Source organism: Sipha flava, unplaced genomic scaffold, assembly GCF_003268045.1.
Source record: "Sipha flava isolate LNK unplaced genomic scaffold, YSA_version1 177_pilon_pilon, whole genome shotgun sequence".
In the NCBI taxonomy this organism is placed as follows: domain Eukaryota; kingdom Metazoa; phylum Arthropoda; class Insecta; order Hemiptera; family Aphididae; genus Sipha; species Sipha flava.
This window is the reverse complement of record NW_020272091.1, coordinates 285262-304502: the sequence shown is the minus strand read 5'-3', so window position 1 is coordinate 304502 and position 19241 is coordinate 285262. Positions and strand designations below refer to the sequence as shown.

Below are 19241 nucleotides of genomic sequence, written 5' to 3'. Positions count from 1 at the left end.
TACAATATACATGGCCACTTGTGTGTTGTTGACTGTGAATAGCTTATATTTGTAAATAACCTTACAGAAACTACACATCTAAACAATATTCGAAATGACCTAAACGTCCGAGATTGTATTCAAACCATTAATATTACCCGAATGACACTATGGTTGTATATTTTATAAGCACAAAAATTTGTTGCCTTGAGTATAATGGTCAACGGCCAACAACAGGCCAATGTCCTAACCACGTTCCAATCTTGAGTCTCGAAACATTTATTTCGACATCCGTGAATGTCTACGGCGTGTATTTAGAACTTTTGTTTATAGTGTTAACGTTATATTGTATATGTTTTATATAATTGATTAGTTGTCTGTATATAAGATAAAATTTACATGGTTTAAAATGTGTTAATACAATTGCAGAATAACACTTTTTAAAATTTATATATTACATATGATTTCTGTACATTGGAAGTTTTTTTTTTTATTTATCAAAAATACATCGACAACTAGGCCATTAGTATATGTACATTATTGGTATTTAAATTTTAATATTTTTGACAACTTATAAGTACTATATTAAATTATATAATTGAGATTTTTTGAGATATAAAATTAGGTTTCTTACATCTAATGGGTTAGGACCTAGAGCTTGGCAGATTTGTTCAGAGATGTGGAATTGGTTGCGGAAATGTTGGTATTTTTGACATTCTATGATGATATGGTTTACCGTTAATGGAACGCTACATGAGTTACATAGTGGGGATTCGTCTTGGCTCATCAGAAAACTGTGGTAAGTTGTGTGTGTCCAATTCGAAGTATGTTAATTAAAGTTTTATTTTTTCTACTTAGTTCAAGATTTGGCCATGAGTAGGTGTTGTTTTTAATTTTATTGAGTTTGGTGTTGAGATTTCTCCAGTGGGAATGCCATTTGTTATTTATGTGGAGATTTATTTCGTTCTTCAAATCAGAATATGTGATGTTTTTTATGGTTGGAAGTATTGAAGACGCAATTGCCATGAATGCTTCATGGTCCGCTCTTTCATTTCCTGGAATGCCTATGTGTCTGGGGATCCAGATGAATATAATTTCTTTTCTTTTTTTACCTGCTAGAAAGGTTTCTTCTTGAATTAGTTTTGTGATATCAGTTGTCTTATGTCTATTTGTAGTAGAACTTATATTAATGAGTGAGTTACTAAGTACTTTGGTGTTAGAATATTCTGTGTGGATGTATTTAACTGCTTTGTATCTAGCCGTAGCTTCTGCTGTGAATATTGAAGCTTCGGTGGAGAGTTTGTATGCTATTATTTGATTGTTTATTATAATCGCCAGTCCTACCTCGTTATTTATTTTGGAGGCATCAGTGTATACATGTTCACTATTTGGATGCTCTTGTAATATGTTTTTAAATTTGTGTATAAAAATGACATTGTGTTTTCTTTTTTGTATTCTGTCAGTGTGAGGTTGGCATTAAACGTAGTCTATGATGGAAATATATATGGTTTAATTTTAAGTATATTGTTTATTGATATTTTTTCTTTTTATGCCTCTTGTATATATGTGTTAATAGCTTTATTAGCTGGATTATTTGTGTTTCTTTTGGTTCTGACACAATATAGAAGAAGAAGTTTTTCTTTTCTAAGGTCAGGTGGGATTTCATTTGTAATGTTTCTGATGCTTTCGATTGGACTGGATTTGAACCCTCCAATAGATAGTCTTATGGCAATATTTAGTTCGGTTTGGATAATATTTAGATGTTTAATGTTTGCATTCTTGTATAGTATAGTGCCATAATCTATTTTGGATCTGATTAATACTTTATATATTATTAGAAGAGTTGGACTGTCTCTGCCCCATGATGTGTAGGATATGATTTTGATTATATTGAGTTTTTGAGACATTGAATCTCGCATATTTTTTAGATAGGTTAACAGTTTAGTTTTGAGTCAAATGTTATTCCTAATATTTTTATTTTGTCATTATTTGGTATGTTCTGATTATCTAATGTTATTTTGAGAGATTCTATTTTTTTTTTTTTTGTTTTGTGAAGATAATGCTTTGGGATTTGAGGTTGTAGAGTGAGAAGCCGGTTTTTTTGACCAATCGGTTAGGTTGTTTGCACTTTTTTGAAGAAACTCTAGAACTGTTTTTTGGTTACTGCTTCTACAGAATATGTTGAAGTCTTCAGCAAATAAGTTGGCTCTAACGGGAGCATTTATTGTATCTACAATGTCATTAATAGCTAGAAGAAATAAAGTGACTGCAAGTGACAATCCTTGGGGAATACCATTTTCTTGTCTGAAGCTATTAGATAGTGTATTAGATATTTTTATCTAGAAATTTCTTTCATCTAAAAAGTTTGTTATATATTTGAGCATATTAGCGTTTGCTATGATTTTACTTAGTATAATTAATATTCTGTGCCTCCATAATGAATTATAAGCTTTCAATATGTCTAAGTTGACCATTTCAAGTATTTGTTTATGTTCAAATGCATTTTTAATTTCATTTTTGATTGTTATTAGCTTGCCCATTGTTGATCTGGCATGTCGAAAACCACTTTGTTCATGGGAAAAGATTTCATTTTTTTCTAGGAACCATATAAGTCTTTTATTTTTGATTTTTCCATAATTTTAGACATTGTATTTAGGAGTGTAATAGGTCTGTATCCTTCAGTGCAATGTTTATTTTTCCCGGGTTTGAGTATAGGGATTATTATTCCTTTTTTCCATTCCTTGAGTATAATTCTGTAGTGCCATATATTATTGTAAACATACAAAAGATATTTTTTTTGCTACTTCGTCTAGATTAGTAATAAAACAATATGGGATACTGTCAGGGCCGGGGCTTTTGATTTTACATTTTTTGCGTAAATTTTCCATTTCGTCGAGTGTTATATTTGAATTAAGGTCGATTTTTCACTATTATTAGGGCTTTTTGTTGAGTTTATTGGTATTTTTTCTGTTGGAGTTTTAATTTTGTTTATAAAGTCTTGTTTATAAATGTTATTGGAAAAGCTTTCATGAAAGTATGTTCCAAATTTTTCAGCAACCTCTTCAGGAATTGATGTAGTTCCTTAAGCATCCGTTATGTAAATTTCTTGATTTCTGTTTAGACTTTTTAATAAGTGGATTTTGTTCCATATCTTGGATGAGCTGGTTTTAGAGTTGATGCTTGTTGTAAAATCAATGGCGCCGAACACGTATGGCAAATAGGGTAAATATCCCAGAACTTTCTTAGCGGGTGGTGGATGGGTGGGTCGAGAGTTTTTATTTTAAAATAGGTAAGGTTGTAATTTGTAAATATTAAATATTAAGTTACAGTGACTTATTGTGTCCAGAGAAGTAAACAATAAGTAAGCAATACTCAGTTAATGCAGTTAGCAGAGTAGGGGCTATAGTGCACTTGGTGCAATTTTCAGAAAAATGATAAAGATCCAACACCGAAGCACACCCGCCATATCATAACACATGGTGGGGCGGAGCGTTCTGTCGTTGAGCAATAATTACTGCAGCAGCGGCTAATTTTAAAAAATAAATCGGAATTCATTCCATGACCTATAATAATAATTCGAATTAATGATTAAAAAATTATATTAATATTTAATATCACAGTCCATACTCTATGGTAGAAACCATTTTGTGATAAAGATAATAAAACGATTAACGAGACAAAAATAATTTGGACATTTAGAGCCTTGTGTACTAGTATGGTTAAAACTTGAAAAGTATATTTACTCATGTTCTTGATTCAAAATTTTTCATTCTGTTATTTTTCGTTATTTTGTATGTGATTTTGAGTTATTTTTCTAATACTAATAATAATATATAAATCTATTAATTTATTAATTATGAGTTTGACGTGTGAGTTTTGTTGACGTGATCGAAATTATGAGAATGATACTAATTGGACAAGACACGTGGAATCATGTAAAAAAAAAAAGACAAAATGTTAATTTGGATAGTTATTTTTTTAAAATAAATAAAATCTCTACCTGTATGTATACTTTAGTTAACTAAAAATATGATTCCCTTAATACTTTTATACAAATAAAATAATATTTATTTTAAATTATTTAAGCTGTTCAATAAAATGATATGATGATAGTCAATGTAGAGGCCACTTCACAGTCTTCGAGTGCTGTTAAAACACCCAGTATGTACATTTTAATTTAGTTTTTATTCTTATTTATAGTGTTCACAAGTGTTTTTATTTTGCTCTTTTAATATATTTATTTTGACTTTAAAATTCGTTCACTGTTTCACTATATTCAAACAGTCTGTCTCAGAATAACCATGTGAAATTCATATTTTATAGTTGATAAACTGGAATCGTTGTGTCAAAATTCAACTAAAGCTATATCCAGCCCTAGTTTTAATTTAAGCTAGATGTATGTTGCTTAATTTAAATTGATCACAAATCATTTTGATTCAGGTCATTATATTAACTTACTTTAATATTTACGAATAATTTGTTTTTGATGAAATTTAAACTAAATTCGATCGTTCCCTTGTACATATTATGAAGAATCCGTATATTTTTTCAGAATGAAAATCGTGATAATAGTCGATACATAGCGTTGGAATTAGGAACAGTAGTTTTTGTTAAAAAAATACGTGGTTGGTGAAGCCCCTTAAGCGCCGTAAAGAGGAAAAAGATCTTTCACTGCTTGCAGTGATTACTGGTAAAGTAATCAATTTTTAAAAGTCAATGAACAGTAGGAAATATTTATATTTGTGTAATGCCGAAAGTACAAGTCTACGAGTAGTCGACTACAAAGATTTGTTTCGGAGTTTAAAGATACATTTACATCCGATGGACACGTTTTATTTTGTGTACTAAGTGGTAAATTTCTTTTTTTTTAATGCATATAAATGCATATTGTAATGCATATTTTAATGATTTTAGAAGCATATTTGCATGCATATTTGTGTATTTTTTAGAGCTATATGTCCCTAAGCCTAGTTATTGCTAATTAATGCCGGGTCCTGGCTTTAGTGCTTTACATTATTGTTATCGTAATATATATTTCATTTTGATAAATAATTGTAAATCACGGCTTATGATGCATCTTTATCTTGATAAAACATACTAAGTATACCACGGCTGAAGGGGAGGGGGGTGTTACTACACCTGTAACACCCCCTGGCTATGCGCCTGTTAACGCACATGTTCAACCAAGTCTACTTTAAAGTTGACAGTCCTTAGCCTATAGAATTGAGAAGGAAAATGTGCGTAATTAAACGGGAACCAATTCGGCATTTGGGTTTGGAGCTCGGGAACCAATTCGATACCAGCCGATAAATCGATGGAAAAAATAATACCTACTGCGCCCGCATTATTGTTCCGTTTCCCGTGGAATATCAGTGCGGGCCGGAACACTTGTTCAAACAGTAACGAAAATACGGCACGCGTGCCTACCCACGTAAACAATTATCGTATAAAAGGCGCTGTCGACGAGTTCGGTCCGGCGTGCACCACACAATAATTTTGTACGTACGATTTCGTCTTTAATAAATGGAAATACCGTCCGAGACGTTTTTATCTGGTAGATAATAACGTTTAATGACAATCTGAATATAATTTTCACTATTTTTTTCTCTCTCCGGACGGCACGAGACTTAGTACACTCATTACGAGCACACGCGTGTGCTTGCACTAATCACGTTCAATCCGTTAACGTGTGCCGTCGAATAAATAACCCAATCGCATTGTAATCTAAACGAAATTTAAATTATTTTATGTTTTTTTTTTTTTTTTTTTTTCATACACAGTTTGTTATTTTCATCTCGGTTTCGTCATACTCCCAACGTCGCATACGCAATATGTAACCTCTAACTACCAATGAACGAACGAAACAATTCAAACGGCAGCCCATCGTCATCATCCGTTTGAGTAAACATCGCAGATACACAGAATATAGCCATATATCGTGTTCGTTCGTTTTACTGGTAAAGTATTTTATTGTATTTAACATTAACAATATTATTTCTCTAGAGTTCATTTTGATCGGAGCTGACAATATTGTTATAATGTACATTTTTTATTTTATGTATTTTTTTTAAAATTATTTATACGTTTCTTCTGTTAGATCAATCATCGACAAGGACCATGAACTCGTGGAAACGGCCTCCCGAATCGAGTGAAAACGATTCAGCTATCCGAAATCCGAAATTTGCTATTGAGAATACCTCCTCTGACATTATGTATCAAAGGTATGACAATACAACATTTACAATATCGCGTATGCCGGGGTGTTTATCGAAAGACGTTTTTATTTAAAAAAAATTTTATCATCACAACAGTAAGATGTCATCACTAAGTTCTTGTGACAAAGTGTTTTTAAGTTATATATCCAACTGCTGGGGCATATTTGTGGATGGCAATGGATGGTTTGTCTTTCCTTAAATGACTGTATAAAAAATTAATTTATTCATAAATTGTTTTCATAATAGTAATCATAGACTGTAGAGAAGATATTCTTCAAAATGTAAGTCATTGATAAATCATATTTAAAGTGAAAGTATCATATGCTACTGTAGGTACAAATTAAATTTTAATAATAATCATAATTAATGTAATTAGAGGAAAACGGCAAATATTACAAGCCTAGGATGGAAAATATTTAAATCTTTTCCGGTGTGAGTATGTGTATGTGTATATGCATTAATAGTTGGTGGATTTTAGTTTTTAATTCTGTTTCAAGCCCTTAATGTTGAAGAAACGTTATTCTCCTTCTTCCAGTGGCATTAACGAACGTTGGCAATACATTATTGTATAACTAACATTAGTAATTAATGTTAATTAATTTTAATGTTTGAATAAACATTAGGTGTAGCGTATTAAACAAATTTGCCCTTTTGTGTTAGTTTAAATAATCCTGACATTTTTTTCTTAATATTTTACTAATTACCATTTTTTTAAAGGAAAAAATCTGATTAAAATAAAAATTGGTATTAATTCCTGAGAAACTAAATAAATTATAAATACCTAAATACAGTAAAACCTGGCCAAGACAGAAATCTCACTTAACAGGAAACGGACTGGTAATCATATCAAAATTGACTCAAAACTCCCGATAAGACGGAAAATAACTTAGATTACGGCTAGTTACGACTGGTGAACTTTAATGGTTACTTTCGTATCGTCGATACCCGTAAAATTACATTTAAAACCATGTAATAAAATTCAGATAGGTATACGATCACAGAAGAGAAATATTCTATTATTTTTAGACAACGCGATATGCCATCCCAAAATGTTCAACGTAAAAATGCACATGTTATTTATCCCCTAATATTACGTCAGGTTGTCAACCTATGGGACCAAGGAGTAATTTACACCTTAAGTCGTACTACCGTAAATTCATGCTGCCATCATTTGTTTATAAAATGGTTCAATTCATTCAGTTCTATTCAGTTCAATTACTGTCCGTTAAACGGTTTTCGTAAATCTGGATTCCTGATTGATGGGTCTGACGTGAATTCTGATGAAAATGTCCTGACTGAAATTCAAGATATTTTTGTTGTTATTGATGTTGAACATTTTATTCATTTTGATGACCAGCTTGAGACACAGCAAACTCATGTTTCGGCCATATCCATTGTTGAGGATCAAGTTGAAGACGTCAGAGGAATTTGACGAACACTATGAAGAACCTGAAATTCTCATATAATGAGATGAAATGAACGGCCCTCGAAGCCTTTTTTTTTTTGGCCCTCCTCCATAGAAGACTTATACTAAAAAAAAATCACAATAATATTAAAACAAAATTTTTATATGATTGTATACATTTTATGTTTTTTACCATAAAACATAGGTTATTATTATTTATTATTATTTTTAATACCATGATTGAATTCAGCTCACCAAGTACGTATATAAATTTCGTGTTTTTATAACAACCACAGTGAATCTGATTTCTTGTGGTCGGAGATAATGGAAGTAATTATTATTATTTGTATAGTTATTATTAGGCGGCGATTATTGACTTTCGGGTTTTGTTCGACAATAATATCATTTTTTTTTTTTTTGTTTTGCACTTATTGTTTTTATGAGAGTGTAAATTGTGCCATCGACTACAAAAGGGGTTGGATCACCCTGTTCTAACCTATGCCTCATGTTAACATCTAATTTAATATACTTAAGAATACAAAAAATAATCTTATGTTGGTGCTTTTATAGGTTTGATAATCCCTATATAGGCCCGTCATCTACAGTTACTAAGGCAGGACAGGATGAACTTGGAGAGTCGTCTTTTAAAACGGCATCTAGACCATCATGTGATAAGTATGATTATTTGATTCTATACATATTTTTTACTATGTCCACTATTTTTTTATAGGATCCCTGCCGAAACATTTCTACATGGAAAAAAAAAAACTGGCCGAGAATATACTGTTTCAGTTGTACTTGTGTGCATTTGGCTCTTTTGTACTGTAAGTTATTCATCAATTAATAAAGTATAGTTTAATATAATTTTTTATTGTTTTCTGATCCGAAGATAGTTCTTATGGCGAAACAAGAAAGAAAAGTAGATGATGTTCATCAAATTACATTGGTTCCAAATGAAACTAAAAGTATTGTAAAAGTATAATTTTATGATTATTATATTGTTACAGTGGCGTATTCAAAGAGGGAGAACTAAGAGGGCTATAGCATCTCCCCTATGGTCCATAGGCTATGGATCAAATTAAAATTCTTGGGAAAAATGTTAAAATTATGCCGTATCATAGATCAAGAATAAAAAAATATGTTTCCCTACAATTACTTTCTTATAATTAGCATACAGTCATACTTATTGAGTTTTAAACACATTATCAGTAATTAAGTTAAAAAATATCAAACTAGTACCTAATCAATAATAGATTATATATAACAAAAATTACACCCTCTAGAGTTTTACGCTCGGGGATGAATCTCAGTCTTCCTCTCCCTAATTCTCCCCCTGTATATATATAAAATATTATCTAAGGCTCCTCGATAGTATATTATCTAAAGGTGTAATACACGTGTACTGTGAACTACGATTACTGTGATACTGTGAACTCGGCTTTAAAATCACTATAGTTTTTATACCATGTTACATCGCGGCGATGCAACCGCAGCTGACCACCGTTAAATTATTATTTATATTATTTATATTTTAATAAATATTGTTAAAACTATTTAAAAATGTTAGAAATACATTTTTAAATTTGTCGGTGGAGGAAGGGTTGTGGGTGAACTCTCAGAGTTATTCTTACCTAACCTGCTCAAAAAAATGTTTTTAGCCCCTCCCATTTAAAGATCCTGGTTACCCTACTGTATTGTTATATAATACCAGTATATTTATATTAATGTGAAATTTTTATATTTAAATTTCAGCACAAATAATATATAAAAACCATATGCCCAACTCAACTAAAATACAACTGATGCTTGCTGGAGCTTTTATGCCTGATTATTACAGTTCTTTAGCAACACATTTTTTTAATATTTGGGTGGAGTTTGAACCATCTAGCAGGTATAATATGTCCGACAGTTTTAGATTGGAGCATATTAATAATCATTATCCCAAGGTATATTAAACAATGATGAACTTACATTGTATTAATATAAGATTAGGTTAATCATATTCATAATATGCATTTTATTCTTCATATCGATCAATTTTAAATGTAATAATCTATTTTTATTTAATATATATATATATATATATATATACAGTTCTATAGTATATAAATAATATAGTAATCTATAGTAAATTATTGTTTAAAGAATATAACTGAAATATGGTCTATACCTATTGTAAGTGAATCATTAGTTGAAGTTGTTCCTGAAATGCATCATAATCAAATATTCAAGTTAAATCATTTGCCTGCCTAGTAAGATTATTTAAATGCTTAAAATAAGTATCTAAGTATTCTTTACTAATTTAGATTTTTTTTTTAGCGATAATGTCCATGGGCAAACTAAACTCTGTATGAATACCACATTAAGCACTAACTTTCCTCTAGCATTGACTTATGATTTGTTTCCTATCAATACAGAATATGGAATTATTTATGCTGTAATTGTATTGATTGGCCTGTATATACTTATTATAACCGAAGTAAGTACTTCTTTTTCTTCTCCTCCTTTGCCTTTCATTCAACAATTTGGTGTTGGCTACCCTTGTCCTAAACCTCTACTAGTCTCGATTTTCTACATCCCCTATGTACACATCAATGACTCTCATATCATTCTCAATCATATCCAATCATCTCTTTTTTGGACTTCCTCTCCTCTTTTCCCGTTAACATTCATTTTCATAACAACTCTTACTTCATTTGTTTCCCCTCATCTCATCACATTTCCAAACCATCTCAGTCTTACTTTTATCTTGTCCACTATGTAGGCTACACTAATACTACCTCTCACATATTCGTTCTTTATTCTATCTTCTCTTGTCACTCTAATCATCCATCAAAGAATTCTCATTTCTACAACACTCATATTTTGTTCTAGTCTCCTGTCAATTGCCCTACACTCTGAACCATATAGCATAGTTGGTCACACTACATTTCTGTAATATTTACCTTTTAGCTGTATTGGAATTCTCTTATCCTATTAAACTCTTAATGCTTCTCTTTAATTCAATCATCCGAACTTAATCCTATGTTTTACATCTATGCTAAAACCCCCGTCCTTTTGTTCAAATTATCCTAAATATTTAAAGTTCTTGACATCACCTATCACGTAACCACTCATTGTCATTGGTTTCCTCATACCGTCAATTTCTTGATATCTTCTGTTACTCCATACAAACTACACTTGACACTAATCCTCCTCCTTCATATATATTCTGAATGAAATTTATTTTTTGGGACTTCCTTTCTCATTAATCCCCACTTTAAAATTTATCTTGGCACTCTGTTATACACTTTTTCTAAATCTATAAATACCATGCATGTTTTAATATTCTCTGTTTCATTTTTTATCTTATATTGTGATTATTAAAAATATTAGACAAAAATATTTATTGTTTCCTATTTAGTTGATTTTTTTTTATTTAATTTCATATTATAAAAAATGTTGCAGTTATTAATAAATTGTGGATTTCAGGTTGTCCACAAATCGATTGCAGCAATATTAGCAGCTACCACATCAATTGCCATACTAGCTCTTTTAGATGAAGTAAATAAATAAATTGTCAGTAATTTATACTTTTTATTTTCATATATTATTATTTTCATTCATTTTTAGAGACCTACTAAAGATGAACTTTCCTCTTGGATAGACATTGAAACATTGCTTCTTCTTTTTTGTATGATGGTCATTGTTGGTATTTTGTCCGAAACAGGAATTTTTGACTACTTGGCAATTATAGCCTATAAAGTATTGAAAACAGTTGGTTTATGTTTGATTAGTATTTATTGTATGAAACCTATGTTTTTCTTTTAGGAAACTAAGGGTAAAGTTTGGCCATTAATCAACACATTATGTTTCTTTACTGCTATGGTATCTTCTATCTTAGATAATGTTACCACCGTTCTTTTAATGACACCTATAACAATAAGGTAATTTTTTGTTTCAAATAAATTTTATCCCTTTTATACTTTTTGTTATTTCTTCTTATAATTTATTTGTATTAATTGATAAATAAAAAAACTTATTAAAGATTATGCGAAGTAATGCAAATGAATCCAGTACCAACACTTATGTGTATAATATTTTATGCAAACTTAGGAGGAGCTTTAACATTAATTGGTGATCCACCAAATGTAATAATTGGAACGAACAAAGATGTTGTAGCAAGTGTAAGTAATTATTGATAAGTGATGATTAAATTAAATTATGATATGATTATTTTATAGGGAATTACTTTTACAACATTTTCAATGCATATGGGTATTGGTTTAGCAATCATATTTATCACGGTAAATTTACATCTAAGGTTTATTTTCCGTAATATGCAAGATTTAAAATTTACTGAACCTACAAATGTTACAGGTATAAAAATAATTTTAGTAAATTAATTTTGTATTTTTTTTTTTCATTTACATTGGTAAATTAATTAAAGAACTTGATTTTTACTATAAGAATTATATTGTTTTCATTATTTATTGCAAATAAAATTAGTTACAACTAGTATATAAATAAACAGTTTAAATATAGAAATAAATAAATAAATGCTTAGCCTAAAATATTATTATATTTGTAATGTATGACTGGTTTCGTATTACAAATGGATTAATTAGTTACATTATAGCGACCAAAAAATTATTAATAGATATTATATACTTATTAACACAAGTATATTATATAATAATAATAATAATGATTTATTGTAAAATGGAATTTGCATTAAATGATTACGTCCTTGATAGGCACAGAGTACAGAAGGACCTACTGAGTAGGTAATAACAACTATAGCATGTAGTTTTATTATTTTAACTATTTAAAATTTAATTTAAAATATTGATTTTTTAAATTAATATTTGTAACATTAAAAAATAACTAACAATATTTTAACAGTGTAATAATTTCTTTTGGCTAATAGTTAAAGAACTGAAACAATATATACAAAAAATATCCATTTTTGATATTGAGTCTTCTTGCTAAGTTCTTAAGTCATGTTCTTTGGATTATACATAAATCATATTTTAATTTTTTTTTTTTTTTTTTTTTTTTTAATAGGCTTGACATGAAATCTAAAATATTTAAATTCATAAATTGAATACAAACTATTTTAGGTGTATAAAAAGATTACTGTTGTAGATATTATTTTTGATTTTAAAAATATTATAAAATTAATTTTGTACATTAAATTCATATTTGTAATAAATAACAATAATTTTTTATTTATTTATTTATTTTTTTTTTTTTACTTAGAATTAAGACAAGAGTTGGCAATTTGGCAAAAAGCAGCATCTTCATTATCATCATACTCAAAAGAAGAAGGAGTTGTTCGAGATAAACTTCTGAGAAAATGCAAAATATTATTTTCAAAACTGAAAGATACTCTTAAAGGTTTCAAAGTTGATAATATACCTGCAGAAAGGTACAGTGACTGGGTGTTTTCGGGTTTTTGAATCATATTCATCATTAATGAGTTACTAGAATCAATTATCAAATTTGGTTTACTATAATTTTTATACACACTTTTTTCATATAAACTGTATACTTTTAATTAAATTACAGTATGTATTTATGCTTAAGATTGAAGTTCTGTAAGAATGTAATACGATTATTAATAGGGTTCAGAAGTTGATGATGCATTTTGCATTTTTTTTTTTCGAACATTTTAGAATATGCTATCCTGGCCACTAATGTGTTTCATTAGCATGTGAATCCAAATAACTAATTTTTATTTTGCATTTTTTGGTGATCGTTACTTTTCAAGTCATTTTTTGATATTTTTAGGTAATTTTTCCACATTTTTAGTAATTTTTACTGATTTCACACTAGATCATTTTTTATTGTTTCTTTTTGACCATTATGCCAATAACTTAAGACTTATCGGATTTTATCCCGTCAATTACATTCGTTGTTGTCGTGTTGTAGTGAATAGTATTATACCTAAATTTTATTATATTTTCCTAATATTCAATTAGTGTCCAATATTATCTCGTCGCTTTATTTTCATGCTATAGTGAATAATACCTATTATATCTAAATTTTATTATTTTTCATAATATTTTCGAAATGGTGAAAATTAAAAAACCCGTTAGTGCTCGTCTGCGTCTCCTAATCATTTCAGTGAACATGGAGAGAATTTTTTCCAAATATATTTCCTATTTATAAACACATAATCGTCATTTGTTTACTTATGATAACATCAAATACGATCTAATCATACAATGCAAGGTTTTAGATTTTTGAGTAATTTGTAAGTTTTGATAAATTTATGTGGAATGTTATAGTAAAATAAAATTAAATATTTAAAAAAAAAAGGTATTTTTATTAATTTAAAACAAATATTTGTAATTATTTAGGTTATTTTTTAAGGACATTTTTTGTCATTTTTATGTCATAATTGTATCTTTTTTTAGGTAATTTTTTAATGTTTTTGTGGTCATAAACTTCCGAGCCCTAGTTATTACAATTATAAAATAGTTGAAACCTTATGACAAATATTTTAAATAATGATCAATTAGTATAATAGGGCAGGTTTTATGGATACTTGTTGGTATGATAATATGTGTTTTAATATTTTTCTTAATTATACAATTTTTATTTTATATTTAAGATTATTAATAAAATTGTATTATGCCTTTACCTCTTAAGTTCTTTGTGCTTTTGAATCCTAACTAAGCTTATCTACATGTATTTCAGATTACAATCCTATGATGACTCTATTAAGGATTTTTTGAATAAAGTAAGGAGATAAAATTATTAATACAATTTTTTGAATTAATAACTATTATATTTTTTCAGGATAGTAATTTAGATAAAAACCTTTTATGGAAATGTGCTATAACATTAGGTTTTGTTATTACTCTTTTTTGCCTCCATTCAATTCCTCAATTGAATCTTAGTCTTGGATGGATTGCTTTACTTGGAACGTTGCTGTTACTTATACTTGCTGATCATGTTGATATTGAATGTGTACTTGGTCGAATTGAATGGGCTACATTGTCATTCTTTGCTGCTCTATTCATATTGATTGGAGTAATGTTTTGTTAAACAAAAAATAAAAAATAATTAATTGATTTTTATTGATTTTTAGGCTTTATCTGAGTTAGGTTTGATCGAATGGGTTGGTAAGCAAACTCAAATGATAATAATGAGTGTTGATAAAGAATACCGCTTGGCTGTTGCAATTATTTTAATTCTTTGGGTTTCAACTATTGTGTCTTCATTTGTTGATAATATTCCATTAACTACTATGATGATAAAAGTAATAACTTCATTATCCAAAAATCATGAACTAGAATTATCATTACAACCTCTGGTCTATGCTTTAGCATTTGGAGGCTGTCTTGGTGGTAAGATTTAAAAAAAAATTTAATTTAATTTAATAAAATCAATAAAATTTATTAAATTATAAAATTAAAATTAAAAATGATTAAATGGTAAATTTTCGTAAATTTATATATATAAATAAAAGCTTAGCCTGGAGTATTATTATAATTACTATTTTTTCTTAATTTATTCCTATTGCAATTTTATTAACTTTATATATAACCTGATGATACATTTTTAATTTGAAATCAGTCTTAAAAGTACTTTACAAATAAAATAATACTCCAGGCTAAGCTTTCTTTTATTTATTTCTATACATAAACTATTTTTTATTTATTTATATATTAAATCTAATAATTTTGTAGGGAATGGAACTCTTATTGCTGCTTCATGTAACATGGTATGTGCAGGAGTAGCTGAACAACATGGATACAGAATGTCTTTTATGCAATTTTTCAAGTAAATTATGCAATAAATATTTTTTTTGGAAATATTCCGTTTGTTACATTATTCTATAAGTATATTTCAGTTATTTTTAGAACTTAGAAGAATAGATTTATATGAAAGATAATTTTTGGCTGTTCAAAACATGATGTATCTAGAATCTAGTTAATTTTCTTGGTAATACTTTCATAATAGAAATGTGTCTCCGAGAATGACTTAGTTTAATTAAACTATTATTCTAATTTAATAATTTGAACTAGTTCACTAGTAAACTATATTAATCTTAAATGAACTAATAGTTATTGTTCATTTTGAATATTCATTCACTTAACATAGGTATTTTATTGTTCAATGAACTAGAGCTTACCTTAGTGAATAATAAGTCCCATCTCTGTTATGTATATCATTTATAATAAATGTGGATGTTTATCAATGACTCATCTAGAGATTTTTATATTTAATATTTGAAAATATATTTAACTCTTTGTGACTTACAACGTCACATTTTCTTATAATATAATATTTAAAGAATTTTTAAAAATCATTTATAATTCATTTTTATTTTATATGTATTATAGCTTGTTTTTGTTTTATCCTCAAAATATCTTCCTATGCCATTTATGTGTTATGTTATTTTAGTTATGAAAAAAGGGAAAATATGAAATATATTATTTAAAACTGTAAAAAAAAATTGCTTTAAATAATTTTAATAATTTATTTAATCTATAGATCAAATGACTTACTTTTTAATTACCTCTTTTCAGGATATTTAATGTTATACTTATTATATATACATATATATATATATTTTTATTATTGGCAGAGTTGGATATCCAGTGATGTTGGGAAGTGTAGCTGTTGCAACGGTGTACTTACTCATTACACATGTTATGTTTGAATGGAATGTATAATATTATTTTTTCCAAACATCAGAAAGTTAAGTTCCTGTGAAAGAAAGTGAGAAGTAATTATATTTAAATCAGAATTAAGATATTACTATTAATTAAGTAATGTATTTATGTATTTTTGTCTTTATAAAAATACTGAAATTTCTTGCATGTACGTTATTATATTCGTATACATATAATATTATTAATCTTTATATTTTTAATCAAAATATACCTATTTTTTAAAGTCTATCAATATTGTTGTAATAATCCTTATCTATAATAAAATATATTAAGTCTAAAGTCATTATTTTTTAAATTATATTCAGATCATTAAGTGAATTCCTGTTATTAAATATAATGGAATGGTTTTTGTGTTTTAGGAAGTATAATAATATTATGATATGCTATTTCAACATATTAAAACACTTTTAAATGAAATTTAGTTTTCAACAATGCTTAGATTATATTAACTTTAGTTTCAATTTTCTTTTTAATAATATTTTATAGTTATATACATGTTTCAATTGAGTAAAACATTGAATATGAATTATATTTGCTTAACCAGCTAATTATTAATATATATTTTGAATATTTTAAAATGTTTATTTTTCTTGTTATAAATAATATAATTATATAATGATTAATATTTTCTAGTCCCTAATGAAATAATCTTTTATATAATAACATTATATTTTGATTTTTTTCAAATAATTATATTAATAATTTAATTTATATAATAAAACTTGAAATATTTAAGTTACAACATTTTTTATTCATTTTAAGATAATATTTTTATTTATATACATTTAATGAGTTAAAGAATTATTGTCACGGCTTAATTAATATCATTGATTAGTAATAATCATATACTATATATAATCAATGGTAATATATATATATATATATATATATATTAAATATTTGATAATTGTATTATAAATATATGTTTGAAAAGTATTGATTGCATATTACAGTTTTCCTCAAGAATTAATCACTCGATAGTTAACAGTGGATTCCATTTTTGATCAATTTATAATTGGGAAATATAATAATTGTTTATCAAGATTTATTTAAGTTGCCTATATAAAACCCCTTATATTGCAAATGCATCAATAAATTTATTTATTAGAATTTTATAGAATTTTTCGTTCGGTGCACACGTCTATCACAGTCAATACGGTTTTCGTTGCTCTAATACAGAGGTCGGCAACCTTTTGAACCACGCTGGCCATATTTTTTTTTTCAAATGTTTATCAAGGGCCACATTAAAAAAAAAAATTTTACATATGATATATACTAATAATTGTATTGTTATTATATTAGATTATTTTATATAGAAATTTGAGTGTAAAAAATACGAACGTTACTGCAAAAAATTGGTTTTAAGAAAAAATTTAATTTTTTGACAAATTAAACATAATGGCTTACCTTTGTTTTCGACGAAAAAGTATAAATCAACCCAAGAATTATTAAAAAAAAACGATGTTCATTACAAATTTTTCTTTTTTTAGTCGCCATAATTTACTTGTAAAATGAAATTGTTACAAACGCAAACAGTCACACGTACGGGCGTAATCACGGTGTAATACTAATCGCTACAAACGCAAAGTAACTATGACCATAGATTAAATATATATAAGTATATTTAATTTATCCTATGGCTGAGTAGTGCAGCCATCATTATCTTCGACTCCGATTAGATAATAATAACAATTTTATAGATTAAACTGACTATATAACTACATAGAATAAACGACAACTATTAACGGTTAGATTAGGTTTTATTAACAAAGAAAAAATAATTGAATAGTATTGAAAATTTTATGGAAATTTTATTGAACAAAAACAAAACACAAAAATTAACCACCTTTGTTCGGGCCTTAAAAAATTGCTTCGCGGGCCGCGAGTTGCCGACCCCTGATCTAATATTATAACGCGGAGTGTACGTTGTTACAATATATACGGTCGTGGAAAACAAAATATTTGTACTCGAGGTACTTAACCGAATGAGAATTGCGAGAACCGAGCAGTACGTATGGGTACACTGTACCGAATCTCGTCGTAACCTATGCGTGAAGATGTACACGGTATTTTCTCGTTCTTCGCGATGTTGTTGGTTTTCTAACCGTTTTTGTACCTCGAGTCCGTCTAAGGACAATAACGTACAACGTCTTGTGCCGCTGACGCCCTTCTACTCGATATCTTACGTTTTCCTGTATCGAACTGAACGTGAATGTATTTTCAAACACGATACCAAATAACGTATTGTTACACAAGAGAATTCGTTTTTTTTCCCGAAACGGTATTTTCCGAATATGATTTGCAAACGATTAGATTTGCACTTCTCGTTTGGTGCAAAAGTAAATTGATTGGATTCGAAACTTATTAGCGGAGATTCATTTCATTAATCTAAAAAAAAAAAAAAAGCAAGAGATTAGCTAAATAATAGGTTTATATATATATATATATAGTGAGTTAGCAAGTAGACCATGTTTATGAATTAAAGAAGCTAAAAATCTTCCCCGAAGAAATAATAACAATAGTATTAGTAGCGAATGTGTTTTTCTTTAGCGGTTCAAGAAAATAAAATAAAATAAAACAAAAATCCTATAGCAATTTTTGCTAAAAGCTTCTCAAGTGTCACTCGAATGGGACGTCCAAGTGGATATTTTATTGGAAATATTCAAATACAGACCTCTTTGCGAACTGTTTGTATTCGAGGTTATACATATATTCTTTCTGTATCATTCAACCGATCCCTGTTCGCATATTTTATACTCGCGCGCCGAGACACTTCGGTACACATGCTTTTAAAACGCGATTCGAATCAGCTCTGCCCGTATCGTTGAGATGCTATATGGTATACAATACGCATTACGCACCGGTTGAATATCGCACCTAAGTGTTTTCGTGCACGCCAAAGGAGTGGCGGTTTTTATCACTCGCCAATAGGGGGGGACTACTTAAATTTCAAAAATGTAGCTAGTCGTATGG

At 28.3% G+C, this 19241-nt stretch overlaps 2 protein-coding genes across 4 annotated transcripts; both read left to right on the top strand.

Annotated features, from left to right (window-relative positions):
• Positions 1 to 4313: 4313 nt before the first annotated feature.
• LOC112680491 (P protein-like) lies at positions 4314 to 16368 on the top strand. Of its 3 annotated transcripts, XM_025550592.1 has the most exons (21): positions 4314 to 4419; positions 4532 to 4669; positions 5760 to 5936; positions 6077 to 6200; positions 8170 to 8274; positions 8330 to 8423; positions 8489 to 8564; positions 9352 to 9545; positions 9745 to 9851; positions 9919 to 10078; positions 11071 to 11142; positions 11212 to 11343; positions 11410 to 11525; positions 11627 to 11765; positions 11823 to 11958; positions 12841 to 13009; positions 14284 to 14326; positions 14386 to 14619; positions 14678 to 14936; positions 15279 to 15372; positions 16181 to 16268. In XM_025550592.1, exons 4-21 carry the CDS (start codon positions 6097 to 6099, stop codon positions 16266 to 16268), a joined length of 2322 nt encoding a protein of 773 aa, XP_025406377.1. In that variant the 5' UTR covers positions 4314 to 4419; positions 4532 to 4669; positions 5760 to 5936; positions 6077 to 6096. The 3 variants fall into 3 exon arrangements, with proteins under 3 accessions (XP_025406377.1, XP_025406379.1, XP_025406378.1); XM_025550594.1 differs by lacking the exons at positions 4314 to 4419; positions 4532 to 4669 and adding an exon at positions 5379 to 5477 and having other exon boundaries at positions 16181 to 16368; XM_025550593.1 differs by lacking the exons at positions 4314 to 4419; positions 4532 to 4669 and having other exon boundaries at positions 5928 to 6019.
• Positions 6207 to 7730, top strand: LOC112680493. Its single transcript, XM_025550599.1, has 3 exons — positions 6207 to 6377; positions 6441 to 6475; positions 6571 to 7730. Exon 3 carries the CDS (start codon positions 7231 to 7233, stop codon positions 7624 to 7626), a length of 396 nt encoding a protein of 131 aa, XP_025406384.1. The 5' UTR covers positions 6207 to 6377; positions 6441 to 6475; positions 6571 to 7230; the 3' UTR covers positions 7627 to 7730.
• Positions 16369 to 19241: the final 2873 nt, after the last annotated feature.

Coding starts and splice junctions, on each gene's coding strand:
- LOC112680493 (XM_025550599.1), top strand. CDS start 7,231: ATGCCATCCCAAAATGTTCAACGTAAAAATGCACATGTTATTTATCCC.
- LOC112680491 (XM_025550594.1), top strand. CDS start 6,097: ATGAACTCGTGGAAACGGCCTCCCGAATCGAGTGAAAACGATTCAGCT. Junction 8,565..9,351: donor GGTTCCAAATGAAACTAAAA/GTATTGTAAAAG, acceptor TTTAAATTTCAG/CACAAATAATATATAAAAAC. Junction 11,143..11,211: donor TACTAGCTCTTTTAGATGAA/GTAAATAAATAA, acceptor ATTCATTTTTAG/AGACCTACTAAAGATGAACT.